The sequence below is a fragment of the Terrapene carolina genome, unplaced genomic scaffold (assembly GCF_002925995.2).
Source record: "Terrapene carolina triunguis isolate 2854851 unplaced genomic scaffold, T_m_triunguis-2.0 Scaffold210, whole genome shotgun sequence".
Lineage (NCBI taxonomy): Eukaryota > Metazoa > Chordata > Testudines > Emydidae > Terrapene > Terrapene triunguis.
In genome coordinates, this window is record NW_020664561.1 from 8,080,276 (window position 1) to 8,100,671 (window position 20,396).

Consider the following 20,396-nt stretch of genomic DNA (forward strand, 5'->3'; position numbering starts at 1 on the left):
ATCTACGTGAATAACGTAGCTGAAGTCGAACCATCTTAGTTCGAACTTACCACGGGTCCACACGCGGCAGGCAGGCTCCCCCGTCGACTCCGCGTACTCCTCTCGCAGAGCAGGAGTACCGGCGTCGATGGCGAGCACTTCCAGGATCGATCACGTCTAGACAAGATGTGATAAATTGATCCCAGAAGATCGATTGCTTACCGCCGGACCCGGAGGTAAGTATAGACGTACCCTAAGGCAGGTAGTGCTGGGTGTTTCCCTCTACTGTTTTAAGCAGGAGGTGGAAACTGCCACAACTCAGTATTGTGAACTTAACTTTTGAACAACAGGCAAAACTTCAGTTATCCTTAATTTCACCCTTTTGTTCCTTATGCTCAATACCTCCTTAGAATCATAGAATATCAGGGTTGGAAGGGACCTCAGGAGGTCATCTAGTCCAACCCCCTGCTCAAAGCAGGACCAATTCCCAACTAAATCATCCCAGCCGGGGCTTTGTCAAGCCGGGCCTTAAAAACCTCCAAGGAAGGAGACTCCACCACCTCCCTAGGTAACGCATGCCAGTGCTTCACCTTGGTGGTGTTAATCCCTTTACCTACTCCTGTTTAGCTAAGATAGCCATACACAGCTTTTTAATTCTTCCTCAGTCAGTCCCTCTAAGGGTGGGTGCAGTCTGCTCTGAATTGCTGCCAGTGCAGCACTAGCTTGCTGGTGTCCTAGAACTGACCACTATGCTAAGAGTATTCGGCATCGCCACCTTTCTGGAGGAGTAGCAGAAACCCATCTCTTGAAGAGCCACAGGAGGCAGTTTTGCACTTGGCAGTGCCTTTCTGTACCTATCATATCAGTTCCACTTCTGAGCCTTTCCCTTTGATACTACACTTGATTTAAAAAAAATCTTGTTGCCCTCTAAGTCCTTTATGCAGTGAGTGATCTAGGCAGTAGCTCTGCTGTAGGTGGGACTCTTATAAGTTAACTTTGCTAAACTCCAAGCTGGATGGCTTGAGCCTGCTAGATGCTTGTTCCCTGCTCTCACACTAGTCCTCTACTCTGCATTTGAGAGTTGCAGCTCCTCTCTAAAACAGCTGGCAGGATTTCTTTACCTGCATTGTAAGTGACCCTTGTATCGACTGCTACAACAATACTAACAGTCTTCTCCCACTGAAAGGCAGCACTTTGAGCTACAGCTCCCATTCTTCCATAAACAGATCTTTCAGATAAGGCCATATACCAGCACTTTTATTTAATTGCTAAAATAAAGGAGTATAAAACTGTTTCTCCAAATGCATGTGTACGTAAAGAATAGCTTGCCTAATTGTTGGTGCCTTGGGGGATAACAAAACTTTCATTAAACCAGCAACTACCCCTAGGTGATTCTAGGGTAGAGCGCTAGCACTATTCCATAGCTGCAGGTGGATGCCATTATACACTGCTGTCCCACTGCACAATGAGCTATATTTGGAAAAAGACCCAACCAAGCCTCTGTCAGCAATCATTCACATATAGAGATGGCCAAACAGTGTTCAAACACCCCTCTATGCTGAAGTAGTTTAGGATAAGGGCATTGCTGTTCAGAACTGGTCTAGGAGAAGTCAGTCATGCTTCTACCAAGACTCTCATACCACTCCGTGTGCATGAAGGAAACCTCTGTCTACAGAGACTACGGCATCAGTGTAGGTTTTCTCCATGCACAATGAACTGTCAGAGCATGACCCAGTAGTTAATCAGAAATTGTTACTAGACAACTGCTATGTCTACTGGCACTAACTTCAGTAGCAATAGTTGCTGGTGATGAATCAAGGTCACTTAATCCGATTTTAGTCCTAGGCCCCCAGGCAGATTGTGGAGAATGGGACACTCAAACCTGAACCCCAACTGTTTGTGTCCCATGCCCCCACACTCACAAATGCATAGGATTGCAGCACACTGCCCCACCCCAGCTTCCCCCATTGGCACAGGACATTGAGCACTTTGTTACTGCCATCTAGAAGTTCTAGTAGAAATCTCTGGCTGACGGAGTGGGACAGCCTGTTGCTCTTCTGTAAGGCCCATGCCATTAGAACACAGATTCCACATCACCCATCTCCACACAGACTGTTTTCAGCTGCGAGTAATACTCCATTGCTGCCTGGCCGTTCTCTCTGCCGAACCCTGGAAGGGACAGACACCATATTCAAGAGAGTCAGATGATAGTGCCAGTCATTGCCACCCACCCTGTTTTGTTATTGCTCTGTCACCAGCCATGTGGTCAGACTCAGCCATGCACACCTCTAGCCCTTTCAGGAAGGATGACCCTGCCTGCAGGCAGCAGTGCACCATCACTGGCTTCTTGACATGGCATTTCAAGTTATCCCTAGACTGAGTAGCTGAGTCAGCTCTGAGCTAGGAGCCATAGCAGGCCATGTAAATTCCCTTCCCTTAGCTTTCTCGGTGTGTAACAATGCAGCCCCCTCACCAACCTCCCGCCTTCAGTTTCTAACTGCAGCCCTGGGTGCTCAAAATAGCAACCAAGCTGCTGAGCGGCTTTTGGCTTCCCACAGGTGTGACAGCCTCAGTTTCTGGTGTCTCAGCCTAGGATGACACCACTTGATTCTGCTATCACAGGAGTAGGGACATTTATTCCTATATGCTGGAGAGGTTTAAAGGGAAGCTCTAGTAGGTTTTGCATAGCTGGTGCCTTGCTCACCTGACATCTTGTATCCTCCAAAGGGCAGCTCCACAGGGCTGATGTTATAGTTGTTAATGAAGCACATTCCAGCCTGGAGAGCAGCCACCACCCTGTGAGCCCGCTGGATATCCCTGTGGGAGAAGGACAAGGTTTAGTGCAAGCCTTCCCTTTCATACCAATTCCCCAAGTCCCCTGCAGACAGCTCAAGTGGTGGGCATAGAGTCCCACTAGCAGCCTTTGCTCCCCCATGCCCAGCAGCAGAGCTGTGGAGAAGTGCATGAGAATCTAGTTCGCAGGCAGTGTTTTTGACTCTGAGGCGAGAGGCACCCAACCTGTGCTTGCCCAATGGATGTAGCAGCTAATTGCCAGGAAACCTAACAGCACTTAGAGCTGTTAGAACTAGTACACCCGGAAGGCAGGCTGTCTTCTCCCCCACCACTGCAAGGGAAAGCAGGCAAGAGCTGCCTTTGGACACTTAGTGTGTGCATGTCTCAAAAGGAGGCAGAGAGTCTTCCCGTGGCAGGGAAGACAAGTAGGGCTGTGAAGGAGTTTGAGTGGCAGCTGGAGACACTACAGGTTGTTATGAAAAGGGAAAATGGGGGGAGGGAAAAACAAACATTTACAAGGTCCGTACTCCCAGCATGGTGCATTTTGTTAATCTTTTACATTACAAACTCCTGGGAAAGGGGCCATTTCCTAATCTCTGTCTGCACAGTGGGACCCCAGTCCTAGCTGGAACACAGCACCAGAGACCACATGTCCAGCACACAGAGGCAGGGACATTTTGTTCCAGGTTTTGTACAGCACCTAGAACAATAGGGTCCTGATCCATTACTGGGACTCCTAGGTGCTATGATTATATACAAAAAATAAATAACAGTGCTCCGTTTTGATCTGAGCCATCTTGCTGCTCTCTGTGGCTGTTAAGAGAGTATCCATGAAGCAGAACTGCCACCAGGACTTGGTATTCTAGTTTGGTAACATTCTTCCCCTATCCCTAGTCCATTTCAAGGACTGAACACTGCCCCCCACCTGTACCTGGTAAAAACACCACCTGCCAGCCCAAAGGTGGTATTATTGGCTCTCTCCAGGACCTCCTCCTCAGTGTCAAATGGTAGGATGGACATGACAGGCCCAAAGATCTCCTCTTTCACACACGTCATGTCATCTCTGCAGTCCCCTGGAAGTATTGCAGCACACATGTGTATTTGCAGTGCTGAATTCTGTATGTAAGATCCCAGCCCCACCACAACAGTCCTTGACAGAGCATCTTCACTGGCACGCCATTGGCCAAGTTGGGAAGGGTGGCATGTCCTACCTTTCACATGCAGAGCAAGCACTAACTTTTGCACTCATCCCTCTGACTAGTCATTCTACTGGGCTCCAATCCACAACTTGTGTGTCACTTCTCTGTCAAGGCCACCATGCCCCATCCATTGTTACCCTGTGTCCTATCAACGGTCCTGAACCTATGAACCCCTATATGCCTTGCATTGCAACCTGAATCCATTATCTATATTACTTATGCAGAATGTTGCAGTTCAGGATTGAAGGGCTAGGCAGAGCTATGCGTGAGGCCAAAGAAAGATACAACAAGTCAGGACTGAATGTACTGGCAGATTGGGGGTGGGAGGGCTGTAGTGGTGGTGTGCACAAGCTTGCACATCTTCTGCCTGTACCGTGCCTATAAAATCCTCCAACAACTAAGACAAGTAAAGATCATGTCCAGCCATAGCATTGGACATATGCCTTCTATCCTGGCTCTGCATTATGCAGGAAGTTGGCAGGCTGCCTGCCCACAATTCAAAGCCCTCAGCTGCTGCTTCACATCTCCCATTCCCTCACATTCCCCTTTAAGCCTACCCACCCTCCATTCTTGTACCAGTATGTCCAGGTCCATCAGCCCTGGGGCTGAACATCTAGAGAGGGTTGCAGGAGCTTCAGGAGGGTATAACAAAGCTGAGCAAACTGGGCAGTGTGATAGATGAAAATTAATGTGGACCAAGGGTATATCTACACTGCAATCAGAGGGGTGATTGCAGCACAGACATACCCGAGCTAGTTGTTTCAAGCTAGCTAGATCAAAAAGCCGCAGCAGCATGTATAAGCTCCCCCACCCTGAATACATACTTGAACTGCTAGCACTTGCAGCTGCACTGCTCTTGTTATTCAAACTAGCTCAATCACAGCTAGCTGTGGTCTGTCTACAAGTGCTGCAATCACAGCTCTGATTGCAGTGTTGAAATGCCCTAAGTTGCAAGGTAATGCACAGTATGGGACACAATTTCAATTTCTCAATCCTTCCAGGGCTCTAAATTAACTCCAAAAAGGGACCTAGGCATTGTTGCAGACAGCTCGAAGACCCCTCCTCGCTGCACAGCAGCACTCAAGTGTTAGGAAGCCAGAAAAAATGCGGACAATATTGCTACACTGTATAAAAAGTCTGCCCTTGAACACCATATAGTCAGTTCTGGTCACCCCCTTTGCAATATAGTCAACGGTCTAAAAATATTAAGAGGCCTACAGAAGCTGGGAAGATTGAGACTATTCAGTTGAGAGGAAATGAAGAAGACCGGATGTGACAAGAGGTGCATCAAACAGTTCAGAGAAGGTAGATCAGGCACAGCTTTCTCACACAAGGAAATTCCTTAATTTAAAAGTGCTTTTTTAAACTAAAGCACTGATAAGCCTGAGGAACCCACTGCCACTAGATGAGCCCCATAAGATTCAAGGAGAATTAGGGTTTTTTTTGAAGATCATCATCTACAGTCAAATTACCTGGAAAAAGCTTCTTAAAGGGATATCAACTTTCATGGCTCAGGACAGAGCAAGCACTATCTACCCAGGATTAGGGAGAAATTTCCACCTGTTTGGGCCAGTTCTCTTGCAGTTGTCTACCCTGGGGGTATTAATACATCTTCCTCTGAAGCATCAGATTCTGCTCAATGTCAGAGACATTATACACCACAGATCTTACCCAGTATGTTCCTATGCCTCTAGAGTACTGTGTGTTGGGTCCAGCTGTCTGAGCTATACAAGCTATCTGAAAAGGGTTACACATTTCACAGGTTTCACTTTAGGCAGAGGGTCTGACTGAGCTCAGGAACTTGTTAGCATTAAACCTATGCATATAAGATAGCTCCACTGAACTGAAGAGGAATCATACCTAGCACGCAGGGTTGCATGTAGTAGCCATTCTTCAGCTTGGGGTCATCAGGAACATACAGCTCCCCACCACACAGCACCTTTGCCCCCTGAAAATGAGCCAAACTAGAAGGTACACAGGTGTCAGAGAGCCAGTACACTGCCCTGATGTTCCTGTTGGGAAGCAGCAACAGCCTTAGAAGAGGCCTAAGGTGGATGGAGTTGGCCAGTCACAGGAATGATAGAGTCCAGGAGTCTGGGGGTTTAGGGGGTGGCAATAGTCAAATCAGCTTCAAAGACAGCTGCCCAGTGAAGGTCCTGGATTGCTTGGTTGGCTAAAAGAGCTGGAGCTGTCACCCTGTGGCTATGTGGAGATGAGAGCAGGCAGTTCAGTGACAGGATTAGCCAGTTCCCCAAGAGCAGGAAGCCTCCCTCCCTCCTTCCCTTTATGCCCACAAAGTGCAGGAGAACAGCAGCAGCTTGCACCACTTGTTTGGGGAAGCCAAGCTGGATTCCCAAGGTTATTTTGGTTCCTTCATCTCCAGCAGGTCTGACACTTCCCCTCCAAAGCTCCTCCAAGAGCTTCAACACATAAGCTGAGATACCTAAAGGCCTGAGTAGCATGTGACTGGCCAGATACATTATGGGGATGTTCACCCCACCCAGAAGGGAAAGGGGTCTGCTCTACTTTACCAGCACCACTGCAGGCAGCAGAATGGAAGTTAGTCATTCGGCATCCCCACCACCACCCTTGGCTTGATCTTGCGCTAATTTTTTTTAAAAGCATGTGATATCACCCAGCAATAAGTGCTTTTCTCGGGTGGGCTGGAAAGGAAGGGGTTAAAGCAGATGTCTGCAGAAGGCACCCTGCTCTAGTGCCTTGTCCATCAAGTGGTAACTGCACTGTGACCCAGCTGTCACTGGGGACAACACTGACTCTGGAGTAAATCAAGCTGGGACCTATTTTTCCCCCCACAGTGTGAACACAATTTATTGTGCGCTTTACTACACAAACCCGTACTGAATAATTTTAGATACAGATTGAATTGCCTTTGAAAAAACAAGATGTCTTATGGTTTATCTTTGCTACTGAACAGGAGCAACTGTATTCTAGCTCCAAGAATGATGAGCAAACGAAACATTTCTTGCTTCATCCTAGTTTGGGATTGTGCCACTGTCACTAGCCATCTTGTTTTATTTTTGGAGATGAATTCAGGAATAATACAATATATCTATGCTGCACATGTGACCTGTCCTTGGCCATAGCAGCAACTGCATCTTTAGGAGTCCCAAAATGTATATCTGCTTCTCCTGTAGCTTTCCCATTGGAATCATGTTCCATGGTGATTTTTGCAGGTTTCAGTGGAGCAAAAAAATTTACAATGTCTTGGGCACAATCTTGACAGGCTTTCATGTTTTCCCTGGCCGGTGTTTGCTATCAGCTAAGAATTGAAAACCCTTGAGTTTAAAGCCACTCAGAGCCTGAACAGACAGCATCTGCTGCTGCCCATGCCATAAAGAGAAAGCCTGCCCAAGCAACAAGCAGATAATACAAACAGCTGAAAACAGTTTTCTCCTTTAAGAGCTGGCCAGGGTCCAAAGTTCAGGGCTCTTTCATTCTCCTGTTACAGATGATGATATTGCTAACATGGCTGATGAAGCCAGGAGCTGCAGACCCTTGTTAGTATGTCAGAAAGGGTAATGCAGAGCCCTAGACTTGGCCTGTGGCTGGAAGAATGCCTTTCCCACTGCTTTGTTTGAAGATCCCAGTGAGCTGTAATTTGAATCTGCCCAGATGATCTGTTACTGGCCTGGCATGTTAAACAAAGAGTTCTGCAGTTAAACTTTAAACCAGGACTGTCAGACTCATTCTGGGGAGAGTGCCAAATTCAGCTTTTCATTGGGGCACCTAGTACAGGTTCAGGACAACAGTCTCCTCTCAATCCACAGCAGAACTCCAACTGGAATCAACAGGAAGTTTGCACAAAGATCAAGGGTGAAATCTGGCCTTTATGTAATAAGTTTGGACCAGCCCCTCAGCTGGTGCAAATCAGCATTCCTCCAGTGGAGCTATGCCATTTTACACCAGTTAAGGATCTGGACCTTAGTTGTTCATTTCATGGTCATGTTAGGCAGGAAAATAATTCTCCACTTCAGGATGACCCTTACTTCTGTCATTTGTTTCTCTTCTTCCGTCTGTCCCCTCCTTTCATCCCCCTTCATTTCGTTCTCTGCACCACCCCAATTCTACCCCCTTCAGGGTTCATCCCAGACCCCTTCCCTATTCCTGCTGCTAAAATGATCAGCCATTAAATAGTTAGTGCTGACATATGAACATCATTAGACTTTAGCATTGCTAGACCAAAGGTATTAACAGGGGTTGGGAAATTCACCAGTCTCAAGCTATTATATCCAGGCTGCCTGCAGACCAGGCATACATCACTTCACTGGTTACACTTGGGTCAAGTCCAGAAGGTTCTCATTGCAAACACAAGACCTACCATTTTGTTTTTAAATGAAAGCTGAGATTCTACAGTATTCAAATACGCCTCATAAACAGATCAAGTGAGCCAGGTGTTTGCCACCTCTGCTTTACATGTTACAATGTGTGCTATCTATCCCCATGACCCCATAGCCTGCTGAGACACTAATATCTGAATAGTAGGATCTCTTACCACTCTGATTCAACATTAAGCCATTGTGTAAGTTTTAATCCAGGAGTCCGTTCTACATGTACCCTCTTGCATATGTAATTCAACCTCAGCAGGGAAAGGGCTTCACCCCAGAAAGGGTAGTGAGAACATGCTGCCTGTCTATTAAACTAGCAGCAGAGGGAGGTGGAAAGTCCCTTCCCCCCCAGTGTGAGACTCTTTCCAACAAGCCCCCTCAAATCCAAGAAAGCCAGATGCTCTCACCTGCTCCTTCGCCTGAGTAATGAACCCCAGGACTCGCTCCAGGTGGGGGCGGCTGATGAGGGCCCCCATCCTTGTGTCTTCCACAAGTGGATCTCCAATTTTAATCTTCTGGGTGTGTTTCACCACTTCCTCCGTGAAGGCCTCCAGGATCTCCCTCTGCACAAACACTCGAGTGCCATTGCAGCAAACCTGGGACATCAGAATCAGCACCATCTTATACAAGGCTCTTTAGGAGGAGTATGTAACATACTATGGTCCCCCATAGGACTCCCACATGGCACACTATCCCACCCACTGAAGCAGCACATGCAGCAACCACTTGTTTCACTTGCAGCTGAATCCCATTTCTCGGAGGTAGTGTAAGTGGCTATTAAAGTGACCAATGTAGCTACCAAGTTTAACCCCCTCACTATCTTCCCTCAAACATACTGGGAGTGAGCTGAAGGATTTGAGCTTCTTTCCCGATCATCACCAGCTCCATATGGGCCACTAGGACGATTACTGTTTGCATGGCAGTCTGATTGATTAGAGAGGAGCTCAAACCAGCCCAGGCACCTTCCTTCCCAACTCTGGTGCTGTTTGGACATGATACAAAAGTGAACTGCATTATGCAGCTCAGTCCATCCCCAGGGGCAATAAAGGCAAAGGGATCACTTGCTGTTCACTCCCTCACCACAAAACACATCACATGCAAGTATTTTAATGGTCTCGGTGCCACCAAGTGGTGAAAATATATATGGTCACCAGCAGGGGATAATCAGAGTTGGCTGTTCAAACCCCAAAGATGCCCCAAAGGGACACTTAAGCATTTAGCTATTATGGCAATAGATGTTACAGAAAGCCCCAGGGGCCGGGCCCACAGAGGGTAAACATCTTGCAGGCTGGCATGGGGATGGGAGCATCATCAGCAAGCAAGAGAGGAAAGCCCCACACTGCTGCAGACTCACAGCAGCTGATCTAGTCAGTAATGGAATCCAAAGAGGCTGCAGTAGGGAGGCAGAGCCATACATTCTGATCTCTGTGCTGCAGGCTTAACTCCAAGGGCCAAGATGCAAGAATAGCTAATCTTAGGGGCTGGTGTCTTACACAGAAGAAGCTCCTGGAGCCACCACCTCCACTCCAGAGAATTATACTACCTGCTGGGGCAAGTGAGGAAGGAGCTAGAGGTGGCACAGGAGTAGGCATTCGAACCCCCGTTTTGCCCTCTATCGTGATTCTCACCAGAGACAGAAACCAGGAGACATCCCCTCAAACAACAGGGTGTGTGCTAGAGCCCTGCATGGGACTATTCTTAATCCCGCTCCCAACGCTCCTGCGGACCCTGGTTTTGCTGCAAGGCTCTACACTAGTTCTGTACAGAGCTCTAGTGTGTTCCCTTCCCCAAGCCTGTGAAAGAAACTTCATAAACAGGTTCCATCATGGGCACTGCTCCCCAGGGCAGTTTCTCCTATCATGTACAAGGAGGGTGAATATAACTTGAGTGTTTTAGGACGTCAATCGCTGTAGTATCTGTGGGGCTGGAGATGGGGAGGAGAGGGAGACCGGAGAGTAGAGAGTAAGCAGGTAGCATTCACTTCTCCTTGGAGCTACACACCTCGCCCTGCGTGAGAAAGTTGGCCATCAGGGCTCCATTCACGGCATTCTCCAGGACGCTGTCAGAGAATATGATGAGGGGGGACTTGCCCCCCAGCTCCAGGGTGACTGGTTTGATCCCTTTGGCTGACATCTCCATGATCTAATACAAACAAAGATAGAAGGGACAGGCTGCTGGGGGATGAACACAAACGGGACTGTGAGGGCCCAACCAGGTCCAGAAGGGCCACGGAAGACCACAAATACATGCCCCCCATTCTAGAGAAGGGGGAGAGAGGAGAAATTCACCCCTGGCCCACACACATGCCCTTTGCAACAACAGAAGTAAGTCACATGCAGAAGATTGGGGACTGCATTTTTTTTGGTGGGGGGCACTCAAGACTGTTCCCAGACTGCTGCCCCATGATGGGCACAAGGGACTTTTTGCTGATTAAAATGGTAGTTGAAACCCAAAGAGCTGTGCATGTTGAAAATTTACAGTTTTAAGGGTGTATAAACTTTAACATGTAATAAGACTAATCGAGTGCAAGGATCCAGACACACAGCACCAGCGAAGAGTGCACATAGGGCACATCATCTAGACTAGCAGGGCACGTGTGTGTGAAAATATCTACAATACCAGAAGCAGAGTGACCCAGTCCGTGCTATGCTACTCTGCTCTTCAGGTCTGTTGTGGAAAAACGACCACGCGTTGTGTTTGGATCAGAATCGCCTGAGGCCTCTTTATTTTCATGCATGCACGGGGGGTACCAGTGAACTGGCAATCCCCCCCGACTACAGATTTTCAAATAGCTTATATAGCATAAAACCACAATTAAGTAATGCATACTTTCTTATCAACATTATTGCCATATTTGGAATACATTCCCCAAAAAAGGGAATATAGCTTAGCAAGCTTTCCTGTTTTTCACAGTCTGCCCCTTTGCGGTTCCCAAGCTTCCCCCAAAACTGTTAGTGATAGGGTTACCATATTTCAGCAAGCAAAAAAGAGGACGGGAGGAGCCCCGCCCTAGCCCCGCCCCCATCCTGCCTAGCCCCCTCCCCTTCCACTCCCTCCCACTTCCTGCCCCCCTCAGAACCCCCAACCCTCCCCCCGCTCCTTGTCCCCTGACTGCCCCCCTCCTGGGACCCCTGCTCTTAACTGCCCTCCAGAACCCCACCCCCTACCTAAGCCTCCCTGTTCTTTGTCCCCTAACTGCCCCCTCCTTAGACCCTACCCTCTACCTGTACCCTGACTGCCCAAAACCTTATCCACACCCCCACCCCCAGAAAGCTCCCCCCGACCCCCCCCTCCCTGTCTCTTGACTGCCCCCTCCAGAACCTCCCTGCCCCTTCTCCAACCCCCTGGCCCCCTTACCCTGCCGCTCAGACCAGCGTGCCGGGGAGGAGGAGCAGGGGGTGGAGCTCCAGACTGCCGGTGCGAATGGCCGGCTGGCGATCCGGCTGGCTGCCCTGTCAGCCGCACGCACTCTGCATGGGTGGGGGGGGGAGGGGGGACGGAGAGTCGGGACATTTACAGATTCCCCCCGGACGCTATTTTTAACTCTAAAAGCCGGACATGTCCTGGGGAATCCGGACAAATGGTAACCCTAGTTAGTGAGCCATTATGAATCATAGGCCTTGTGAATATAGATAGTTCTGCTTTTGTACTTTTCCTTCATCCTGCCTCTAAGAATCCCTCTTCTCCAATAAACTTAACTAATGTTCAGGTCTGAACCAAAGTTCAGGCCCGAGCCAACTAAAGTTTAGGCCCTAGCAAATTTTTCCCCCCACAGGTCTTTTTGGGGCCTCACCTGCCTCAGGGAATGGACAAGGGCTCTGGTTTCTCAGCAAAGAGACTTTGTCAGGGACTGAGGAAGGTGGGGGAGGGAGTATTTTCGTTTGCTTCTGAAAAGGCAGCAACTAGAAACTATGGGGAATGAGCTAGATTCCCACCCCCACCACAGGAAATGGCCAGGAATCGGATCAGTTAGTATCCCATACTAATGGAGGGATTGATTCTCCAGGGGGAAATGCTTGAGTTCCAGACTCACGTGGCTGCAGGATAAATCTTCCCCAGCTCCAAAGAACTAATTGTCTCACTGCATGCACATGAGCAGAATTTGCTGTAGGTCAGTGTTTATTCCCCAAGATACCATTGCTAGGTAAGCAGCTGTCCAATAATGTGGGGTAGAAAATTACTAACAATGATTGCTACCCCTCCTCCCTCCACTCCCTAGGAAAAGAGAGGTCTCTGCATATTAATTTAACCTGAGTTTGGGTTGATTGGAGGGAAACATATTAGTTTCCAGGAGTTCTCATGTGTTGTCTTGCTGCTTAGTTCAAAACACATCCTGACCCAAGTTTGCCCATTTAGGTACCTGTATTTGTTCTCTGCTAGAGAACACTCTTCACCAGGCCATAACAGGCTGAAGAGTTTAAGACTATCAGAGCAGAGACTCTCCATGGATTTTATCAGGTTAATAGCTCCTCTCTAGAGCAGAGGTAACCTTCAAGCCCCCCACCCTGCAAAAAAAAAACCCCACAACTAGTACTCCAGGTAGGCCCTTATAGCATAACTACAGCCTTTTATCGGACATTTCTGTGCCATATCAGAATAGCTGCAAGGCATGGCCCATGTGCCCAGCCATTCTCCAGGGCAGGCTGCTTGTGCACAGGCTTGTAGGAGGGTCTGCCTCTGCTGCATGTCCTCTAGTATTCGTGCCATAATTAAAAGTTCCTTGCCCTGCCCCCTAGCACAGGGTGGTCTTTACCTTGATACCAGTTGGTACACTCCCGGTAAAAGAGACTTTGGCCACATCCCGGTGCTGGCACAGAAATTGGCCAGTGGCAGCTCCCCCTTGCACCACATTGAATAGCCCATTGGGCACACCGGCCTGGGTGAAGATCTCTGCCAGCATTACCACTGAGATGGGGGTGAGAGGAGATGGCTTGTAGATCATGGCATTACCTATGTGAATCCAGCACGGGTGGGGGGGGGGGGCGAGAAGAGAAGAGGAGAAGGGGTGTTAAAATCTGAGAGACACTGGGGACAGGGAGGCGGGGGATTGCATGTTCAAATATCTCACCCTCCAGTAGGGCAATGGATTTTGCAAAGACACTGAAAATAGGAGAGCAATTGAAAGTTTTTCCCCTTTTGATCCAGACAGGTATCCAGGCAGGGCAGCGACAGCATTTACAAATGCAGTAGTCTCAGTAACTGATGAAATGGGGGCAAATGCAACTGAAGTCACACAGCAGCAGGAAGGTGCTAGTATGGTACCTGCTACTGGAACTAAGTCAGGAGGAGGAGCAGGGCCACTGCTTTGCTGGCCCCACCTCTTTGCTCCATTCCCTTTCTTTCCATCTTCCACTGAAACGCTTACCTGTTTGGTGTGAGGCAACAGCAGCACCCCCTTCCTGTCATGCTCCTACCCCATAACTTATTTGCTAACTCTCCCTTGCCCTTGTCTCCCCTCCCAGCCAGAAAAAGGGTCTCTTAGAAACAGATCTAAGACAAACAGATCCTTCATCACCCACTAATGGAGCTCTTAGTCCGTAAACGCTTAACCCAATTCTATCCTTCACCACCTGATCACCCAAATCACAAAAATCTTGCACAGACGGGGTCTCATTACCACAAGCCAAGGCTGGGGCAGACTTCCAACAGGCAATCTGGAAGGGGTAGTTCCAGGCTCCGATCCCAACACATACCCCAAGCGCCTCTCTTCGGGTGTAAGCAAAGGATCCCCCAGGAAGCTGGACGTGCTGACCTGGGCAGGGATAAATACAGGTGAATGAGAACATATGGAGTTAGATGGACAAACTAACAAAGAACCTTCAAGCCTCATCAGACAGCTTCAGATCCACTTCCCTGCCTCACTGCCAAAGTGGGATCTAGCAAAGCCCTCTATACTAACAGGTTTGCAAGTGCCCCAAGACCAGTAGCACCAAATGGGGTTTGCCCAAAGCGGTCTTAAGATCTTGACTCAAGGAACAGCTCCCCCTTTTAGTGAATTAGAGTGAAATCCCCAGTGCCACCGGAACCAGCAAAAGGACAGACACTACAGAAAAAAAAAAAAAAAAAAAAAAAAAAAACATTGCTGGCCCAGGCGGGTGCCTGCAAGCCCACTGAAACCAGCTGCACTTGATTATGCCAACGGTGGCAGGAAGGTCTTGTGGTTAAGGCACTGGCCTGGGAGCCAAGCAATCTGGATTCAATTTCCAGTTCTGTTACAGACTCCATGTGTGACTTTGAGCAAGTTACATCTTTCTGTGCCTCAGTTTCTCCATCTGTAAAAAGGAGAGAATAAGCCTCTCTTCTCCCACCCTTTGTCTTGTCCATTTATGCTGTAAATTCTTCAGAGCAGGAACTCTCTCTCGCTACATGTATAAACAGCACCCTAGCACAACGGGGCCCTGATCTCATCCAGAACTGAAAGCCCCAGCTAACAGTGAATCTGGTCCCTAATATAAAGACAAAAAAAGAAATAACTTCCATTTGTTAGCTGCTTTACTACAGCCTCACCCATTTATATTTATAGCTGTGCTCCCACCCCCAGGCTATGATAAAGCCTTTATCAGCAGAGCCATCCTTAAGAGGAGATGTTAAACCAGGGTCCAGTCTGCACTGTCTGAGTGGAAGCTGAAAGTCACAAGGCATTTTAAAAGAAGCCAGGGATATCACTGGAGGTGTAGCCAGTTACCTTTCTCCCATTACAATCAGCATCAGTGTCCCAAGATGATAAATGGACTCTTGCTACATGTAGAATGGCTGCCCTGTTTACCTGGTCACCGCATTCCAGCCCAATTTAATCCCAGGCACTCCTGCTGAGGTCAATGGAGTCACACAGGTTTTAAAGCAGGACAGAATTTGCCCCCCCATGTTTAACTCACCACTGCATAAAAAGTGTTGTGATACCATGGTTCCTATCCTAGGAATCTGAAACCGAAATTCTACCCTATTCCAAATAGCCAGGGACTTTCTACTGGCCTTAAGATTTAACATCTGACTAAACAATCATTGCAGTACACAAATGACCGACTCACAGCTGGGGAAAAGGAATGAGGCTCCAGTGACTAGTATAGCTCTCACCTGCTATAGCCCCCGCTAAACCTGCATAATACTCCAGGCACTGCCAAGATATGTCAATGTCCACTCTGGCTTCAAAGATGGATTTCCCATTATTGATGGTTTCCATGGTGGCAATTTCTTCCCTCCGTTCCTGTAAGAGCGGCACAGTAACAGCATTAGACAGACTGTGGCACAGCCCACAGCATGCTAGCTGCCTTCCAAACACAGGTAAAGACAATCTTTGCCATCAGTGATGACCCAATCGTCTCTAAAGCTGTGTTTTCCACTTGCCATTTACCAGTTCACCAGTGTGTTGAGCTGGGCGTAGAGGAGTATCTAACAAAGACCTGCTGGGGGTCTGCCATAGGTCTACTCTTGCTTAACATCCTTGTTTAGATTTACTGATCATTTAGATTTAGAAATTGGAGTAAACAAAACATTAAGTAAGTTCACAGATGATACTAAATTGGGAGGAACTGCAAACAACAAAGGACAAGAAAAATCCAAAAGGGACCTAAAGAGGCTAGAACCATGGATTTAAAAATAAATAAATTCTGCTGGTAAATCATCTTTATCACCAGACTGCCCTGAACACGGCATTACAATTCTACTGTAGGGGTCAGACAGCAGGAGAAGCTGGACTATGAAGGAAAAATAAGCACAAATCCCTCCAAAAATATAGCAGAGGCAAACCTGAAATGCAGCCAAGTATGTATGTACTTTTCAATGTATGTACTCTTTTATTTGCCCTAGCAAGAGTCTCATTCTAACGCATTCCAGTTACAGGGTTACTGCACTAAGTCCGGGCCTATACTGCAAACTTACATTGGTGTAACTACGTTGCTCAGGGGTTTGGAATATCCACACCCCTGAGCTACAGGGATACTGACCTAACTCCCAGTGTAGAAAATGCTATGTCAACAGGAAGGACAAAAACCTCTCCCATCGGCGTAAGCAGTGTTTTCACTGAGCACTACAGCTTAGCACGGATTTGGAGCAATAACATTTTTGAATTGCTCCACTCCGGCTCCGGGCAAAAACCTACTGGTCCGTGCTCCAGCTCCAGCCTCCACTCCAAAGCCCTGCAGCTTAGTATAGCTAAGTGTACACAAGCCCTTAGTAGTTATGAAGATAAGGCAGTGTAACAGTTATGCAATTTAAGTTCCAAAAGCAAATGGAGACAGGGATAGTGCCCTGTACTTTCTGCAGGCACAGAAGTTCTGGACTTTGGGAGGTTTCACTTCTAGCACGCTTACATGGATTTTTATATGTCTGATGCAAACAAAACTAAGTTTACTATAAGGATACAGAAACTACAGTAGTGGGATAAGCAATCCAGAGACCTCAACTCAGGCATAAATTTGGCCTATATTCGTTGGGACAGGGGAGATCCAAGTGACAAGGGAGGCAGGCAGGCAGGCAGATTTAGGGCTCTCAAGAGAAGAGACAAAAGACTGAGCTAGTGGTCACATGCAACAAAGCTGCCTTGATGAGACTGGAGGAAATCTACTATCTGTGCTGATCAAAGATGCCTTTCAAACTCTGCATTATTCATGCAGTTTGATGAAATGTTACTGCATTTGTGGTCTCATCTAGTGCTGCAAGCACAGCCCAATAGCAAGCTGTCAAGGGTTAAAATAACTTAAATAGCTCAGAAGGAGGATCAAGGACAGGACCACTCCATTCCAACACAAGAGAAAAGCTTCACCACATACCCGGATAATCCTGGCAGCCTCTAGCAGAACCCTGCTCCGCTCCATGCCCGATTTCTGGCTCCATATCTTAAAGGCAGCTTTGGCACTCTGCACAGCCAGATCCACCTCCTTCTCCCCAGAGAATAGAAACTTGCCCATCACTCGACCTAAGAAAAAAGGTTTATATTTCAGAGCTTTCATTCAGAGATTTTTGCCACTAACCTCGCTATCAGCAAGCATTTATAGGAATAGCACCAATGTGATCCATGGTTTAGAGTATCAGAAGAAGTTTTCATTCTGTCTCTTACTGCTTTTGCATGTATGCGAACAGATTTTAAGGCCACAAAAAAAAAAAAAAAATCATTGTGATCATCTAGTCTGACCTCCTGTCTATAGGATTTCATCTAGTAATTCCTACACTGAGCCCAATAACTTGTGGTTGAACTACAGGATCTTTTAAAAAGACATCCAATCTCATTTTGAAGATTTCATGTGATAAAGAATCCACCACAATCCATGGTGAACTGTTTCAATGGTTAGTTAACTTCGCTGTTCAAATTTTGCTCCCTATTTCCAGTTAGAATTTGTCAAGCTTTGACTTCCACTTGTTGGATCTTATGTCTTTATCTGCAAGATTAAGGAGTCTCCTTCCTGTGTTGATTCTGTAGGACTTGGGATAACCCAACAACACCCTGTCCAAACATCCTCTCCCAAAAGCCTTTTAATCCCAGCATTTTAAGACCGTTACAGTTTTTAATACATTTTGAACAGGTCATCTGCCAGTACCAGATGTTGGTATTGGAAAAGATTACTACTAATCACCAAGGGCCAGATCCTGTAGAATTCTGCATGGATCTTCCATTAAAGGCAGTGGGCATTCTGCTTATGGACTGAGTGCAGGGCTGGGCTACAGAGGTTGGTATTGGTACGGACTGTGCCAGCTTCTGGTATTGACACTAATTCCAAGTGTTATTTGCTAAAATACTGACAGACAAACTGTCTCTGAATATGACCATTATGCTACTAGCACCAAGTGTTATCTGCTAGAACTAGGATTTTCCCCAGCGGACTAGGGATCAAGTGCCCTCCTTGAGACACCATAAAGGGATCTGACTTTCAGAGAATGGGTGCCCAATGCCTTCTGAAAATCAGAACGGTTTAAGTTGTTTCAACCTGAGACACACTTAAAAGTCACAAGACACTTTTAAAAACCTTGGCATAATTCACTAGTGTGAAGGGTGGCCAGGGACGAAAGGAGAAGCAGCTACATGAAATCCTTCAAGCATTTGAGGAGCAGCACCAAAGGCAATTCCCACATAGGAAATGCAAGCACAAGCTTCTACTTAACTATCCTGTGGGTTACTGGCTGGTGTATCAGTGATGAATTTCCATCAGAGGTGGTCATTCGACCCAAATACTGGCTCGAAAGCAAATTCACACTCCTCCGAATGCCACTGCACAGCATCTACAGATATTCTCACAGACAATGAGACTGATGTGAAGAGTGAAGGTGCTGGCAGGAGAGAGAGTGATGCTGGATATTCAGAGGTGGCAAAGGGAAGGGAGCTAGGTGTGTGAGCCCCACAAGGTAGCAGCAGTGCAGGGCACCTGGCTAGAGAGATGAGAGAAGTCCATGCTTCCCTGTCTACCTCAGCACACCAGAGATTTGCTGAGTGCCTTTGCTGTTTCACCCCATTCTGTTAAGTATGAAAAAGCACTGGGCTCAGTCCACATGAGAACTTGGGACCCAACTATCCCCAGGGCTGATGTAACAGAATGGGAACTCCAGGCCACTTATCAGCTGCTGTAGCAATATTTGCTGCACTAACTCTCTTTCTCCAGAGCCCTTGTATCAGCTTCTTTTTCCTATCCCATGCAAGTCTAAATGGAAGAGAGAACCTGTTAAACAACATCTTTCTGGGTAAGACAAGCTATGTAAGTATTACCCAAATTGCAGGCAGTGTTGTTGTAGCCGTGCTGATCCCAAGTTATTAGAGAGACAATGTGGGCGAGGTAATATGATTTACTGGACCAATTTCTGTTGCTGAAAGAGATCAGTAAAGAAAGCTGTGTAAGCGTGGATGTTTGTCTCTTTCACCAACAGAATTTGGCCCAATAAAAGATATTATCTAACCCACCTTGTCTCCCCAAGTTGAAGGGACAGTTACTTGGAGACATTGCAGAGTGCTGGGCCTCACAGTGGAGCTTGGGATTTCATCTGCAGTGTCTATCTAGCATTCCAATCCGGTTCATGGGCACTGGCAGGTTGTTATATATCTTCAGGCAATTTCTGCTGAGATCCAGGATCCCAGATGCCCTACTGGCACAGAAAGCAGTCAGTTACCTGTCGCTGGCTCATACACCTCCTCACTGTGGCTTCCATCCACAGGCTGAATTCGGGCCCCAGCCCGGTAGTTGAGTGGCTGCTGCAAGTGGAAGGTGCTGGTTTTGCTGCTCATGGTGGCGAAGGCGCAGAATCGAGGCAGAAGGGACAGGCTGGGCCGTGGGAGCATCCAGGGGGCAAGGCAACAGGAACAGGCTATAGAGAAAGAGAAACAGAGGCAGATATCAGTCACCGAGTGTCCAGGCTCATTGCTAGGAACCACCAGCACCACCACGCACAAGGAAGAGAAGGGGCCCTAGCATTGGAGGAAGAATTGGAGGGGAGGTGTGCAAGACCCCTATAATCCCACCAAGGGAAGGTACCCCACCACTGTAGAGTGGGAGGAAGTATGAAATTCCCCATAACCCCCCTGCAGAGGAAACCCCAACACTGGGTGGGGACAGAGGGGTATGAAAACCCCCATAACCCTGCTATGGAAGGGACCCTGGCACTGGAGGGAGGGGCAAGGAAGGGGTATGAAATCCCACATAATTCCCTGAATAGGGGACCCTGGCACTGGTGGGGGGAGGGCAGGGAAGGGGTATGAAATCTCCTATAACCCCCCCCCCCCCACTGCAGAAGGACCCTGGCACTAACAAGGCCTTGGCTACACTTGAGAATTCACAGCGCCGCCGCAGCAGCGCTGTGAAGCACGAGTGTAGTCGCGCTGCGAGAGCTGTCTCTCTGCGAGAGTAGCTTGCAGCGCTGATTACACCGGCGCTTTACAGCGCTGCATTCGCTGTGCTGGGGGGGGGGGGGGGGGGGGGGGGGGCGTTTTCACACCCCTGAGCGCAGCAAGTTGCAGCGCTGTACAACGCCAGCGTAGCCAAGGCCTAGGGGAGGGGTATGGTATTCCCCCATAGCCCCCCTGCGGAGGAAACCCTGGCACGGGGGAGGGATATGGAATCCCCTACAGCCCCCATGCGGAGGGGACGCCAATACGGGAAAG

The 20,396-nt window shown here is 48.0% G+C and overlaps 1 protein-coding gene across 1 annotated transcript; it reads right to left on the reverse strand.

Annotated features, from left to right (window-relative positions):
* Positions 1-1,441: 1,441 nt before the first annotated feature.
* On the reverse strand, positions 1,442-19,637 carry LOC112107372 (4-trimethylaminobutyraldehyde dehydrogenase). Its single transcript, XM_026655415.2, has 11 exons — positions 19,409-19,637; positions 17,086-17,231; positions 15,392-15,521; positions 13,935-14,069; positions 13,071-13,267; positions 10,319-10,459; positions 8,725-8,913; positions 5,832-5,919; positions 3,704-3,845; positions 2,684-2,796; positions 1,442-2,148 (listed from the first exon to the last, which is right to left on the reverse strand). Exons 1-11 carry the CDS (start codon positions 19,575-19,577, stop codon positions 2,054-2,056), a joined length of 1,545 nt encoding a protein of 514 aa, XP_026511200.1. The 5' UTR covers positions 19,578-19,637; the 3' UTR covers positions 1,442-2,053.
* Positions 19,638-20,396: the final 759 nt, after the last annotated feature.

Excerpts from the sequence above, each read along its gene's own strand:
- LOC112107372 (XM_026655415.2), bottom strand. The coding sequence starts at position 19,577 with ATGCTCCCACGGCCCAGCCTGTCCCTTCTGCCTCGATTCTGCGCCTTC. Across the intron at positions 15,522-17,085 it reads AGGCTGCCAGGATTATCCGG|GAACGGAGGGAAGAAATTGC; the intron begins GTATGTGGTGAA and ends CCGCTCTTACAG. Across the intron at positions 2,797-3,703 it reads GCAGGTGGTGTTTTTACCAG|GGATATCCAGCGGGCTCACA; the intron begins GTACAGGTGGGG and ends CTTCTCCCACAG.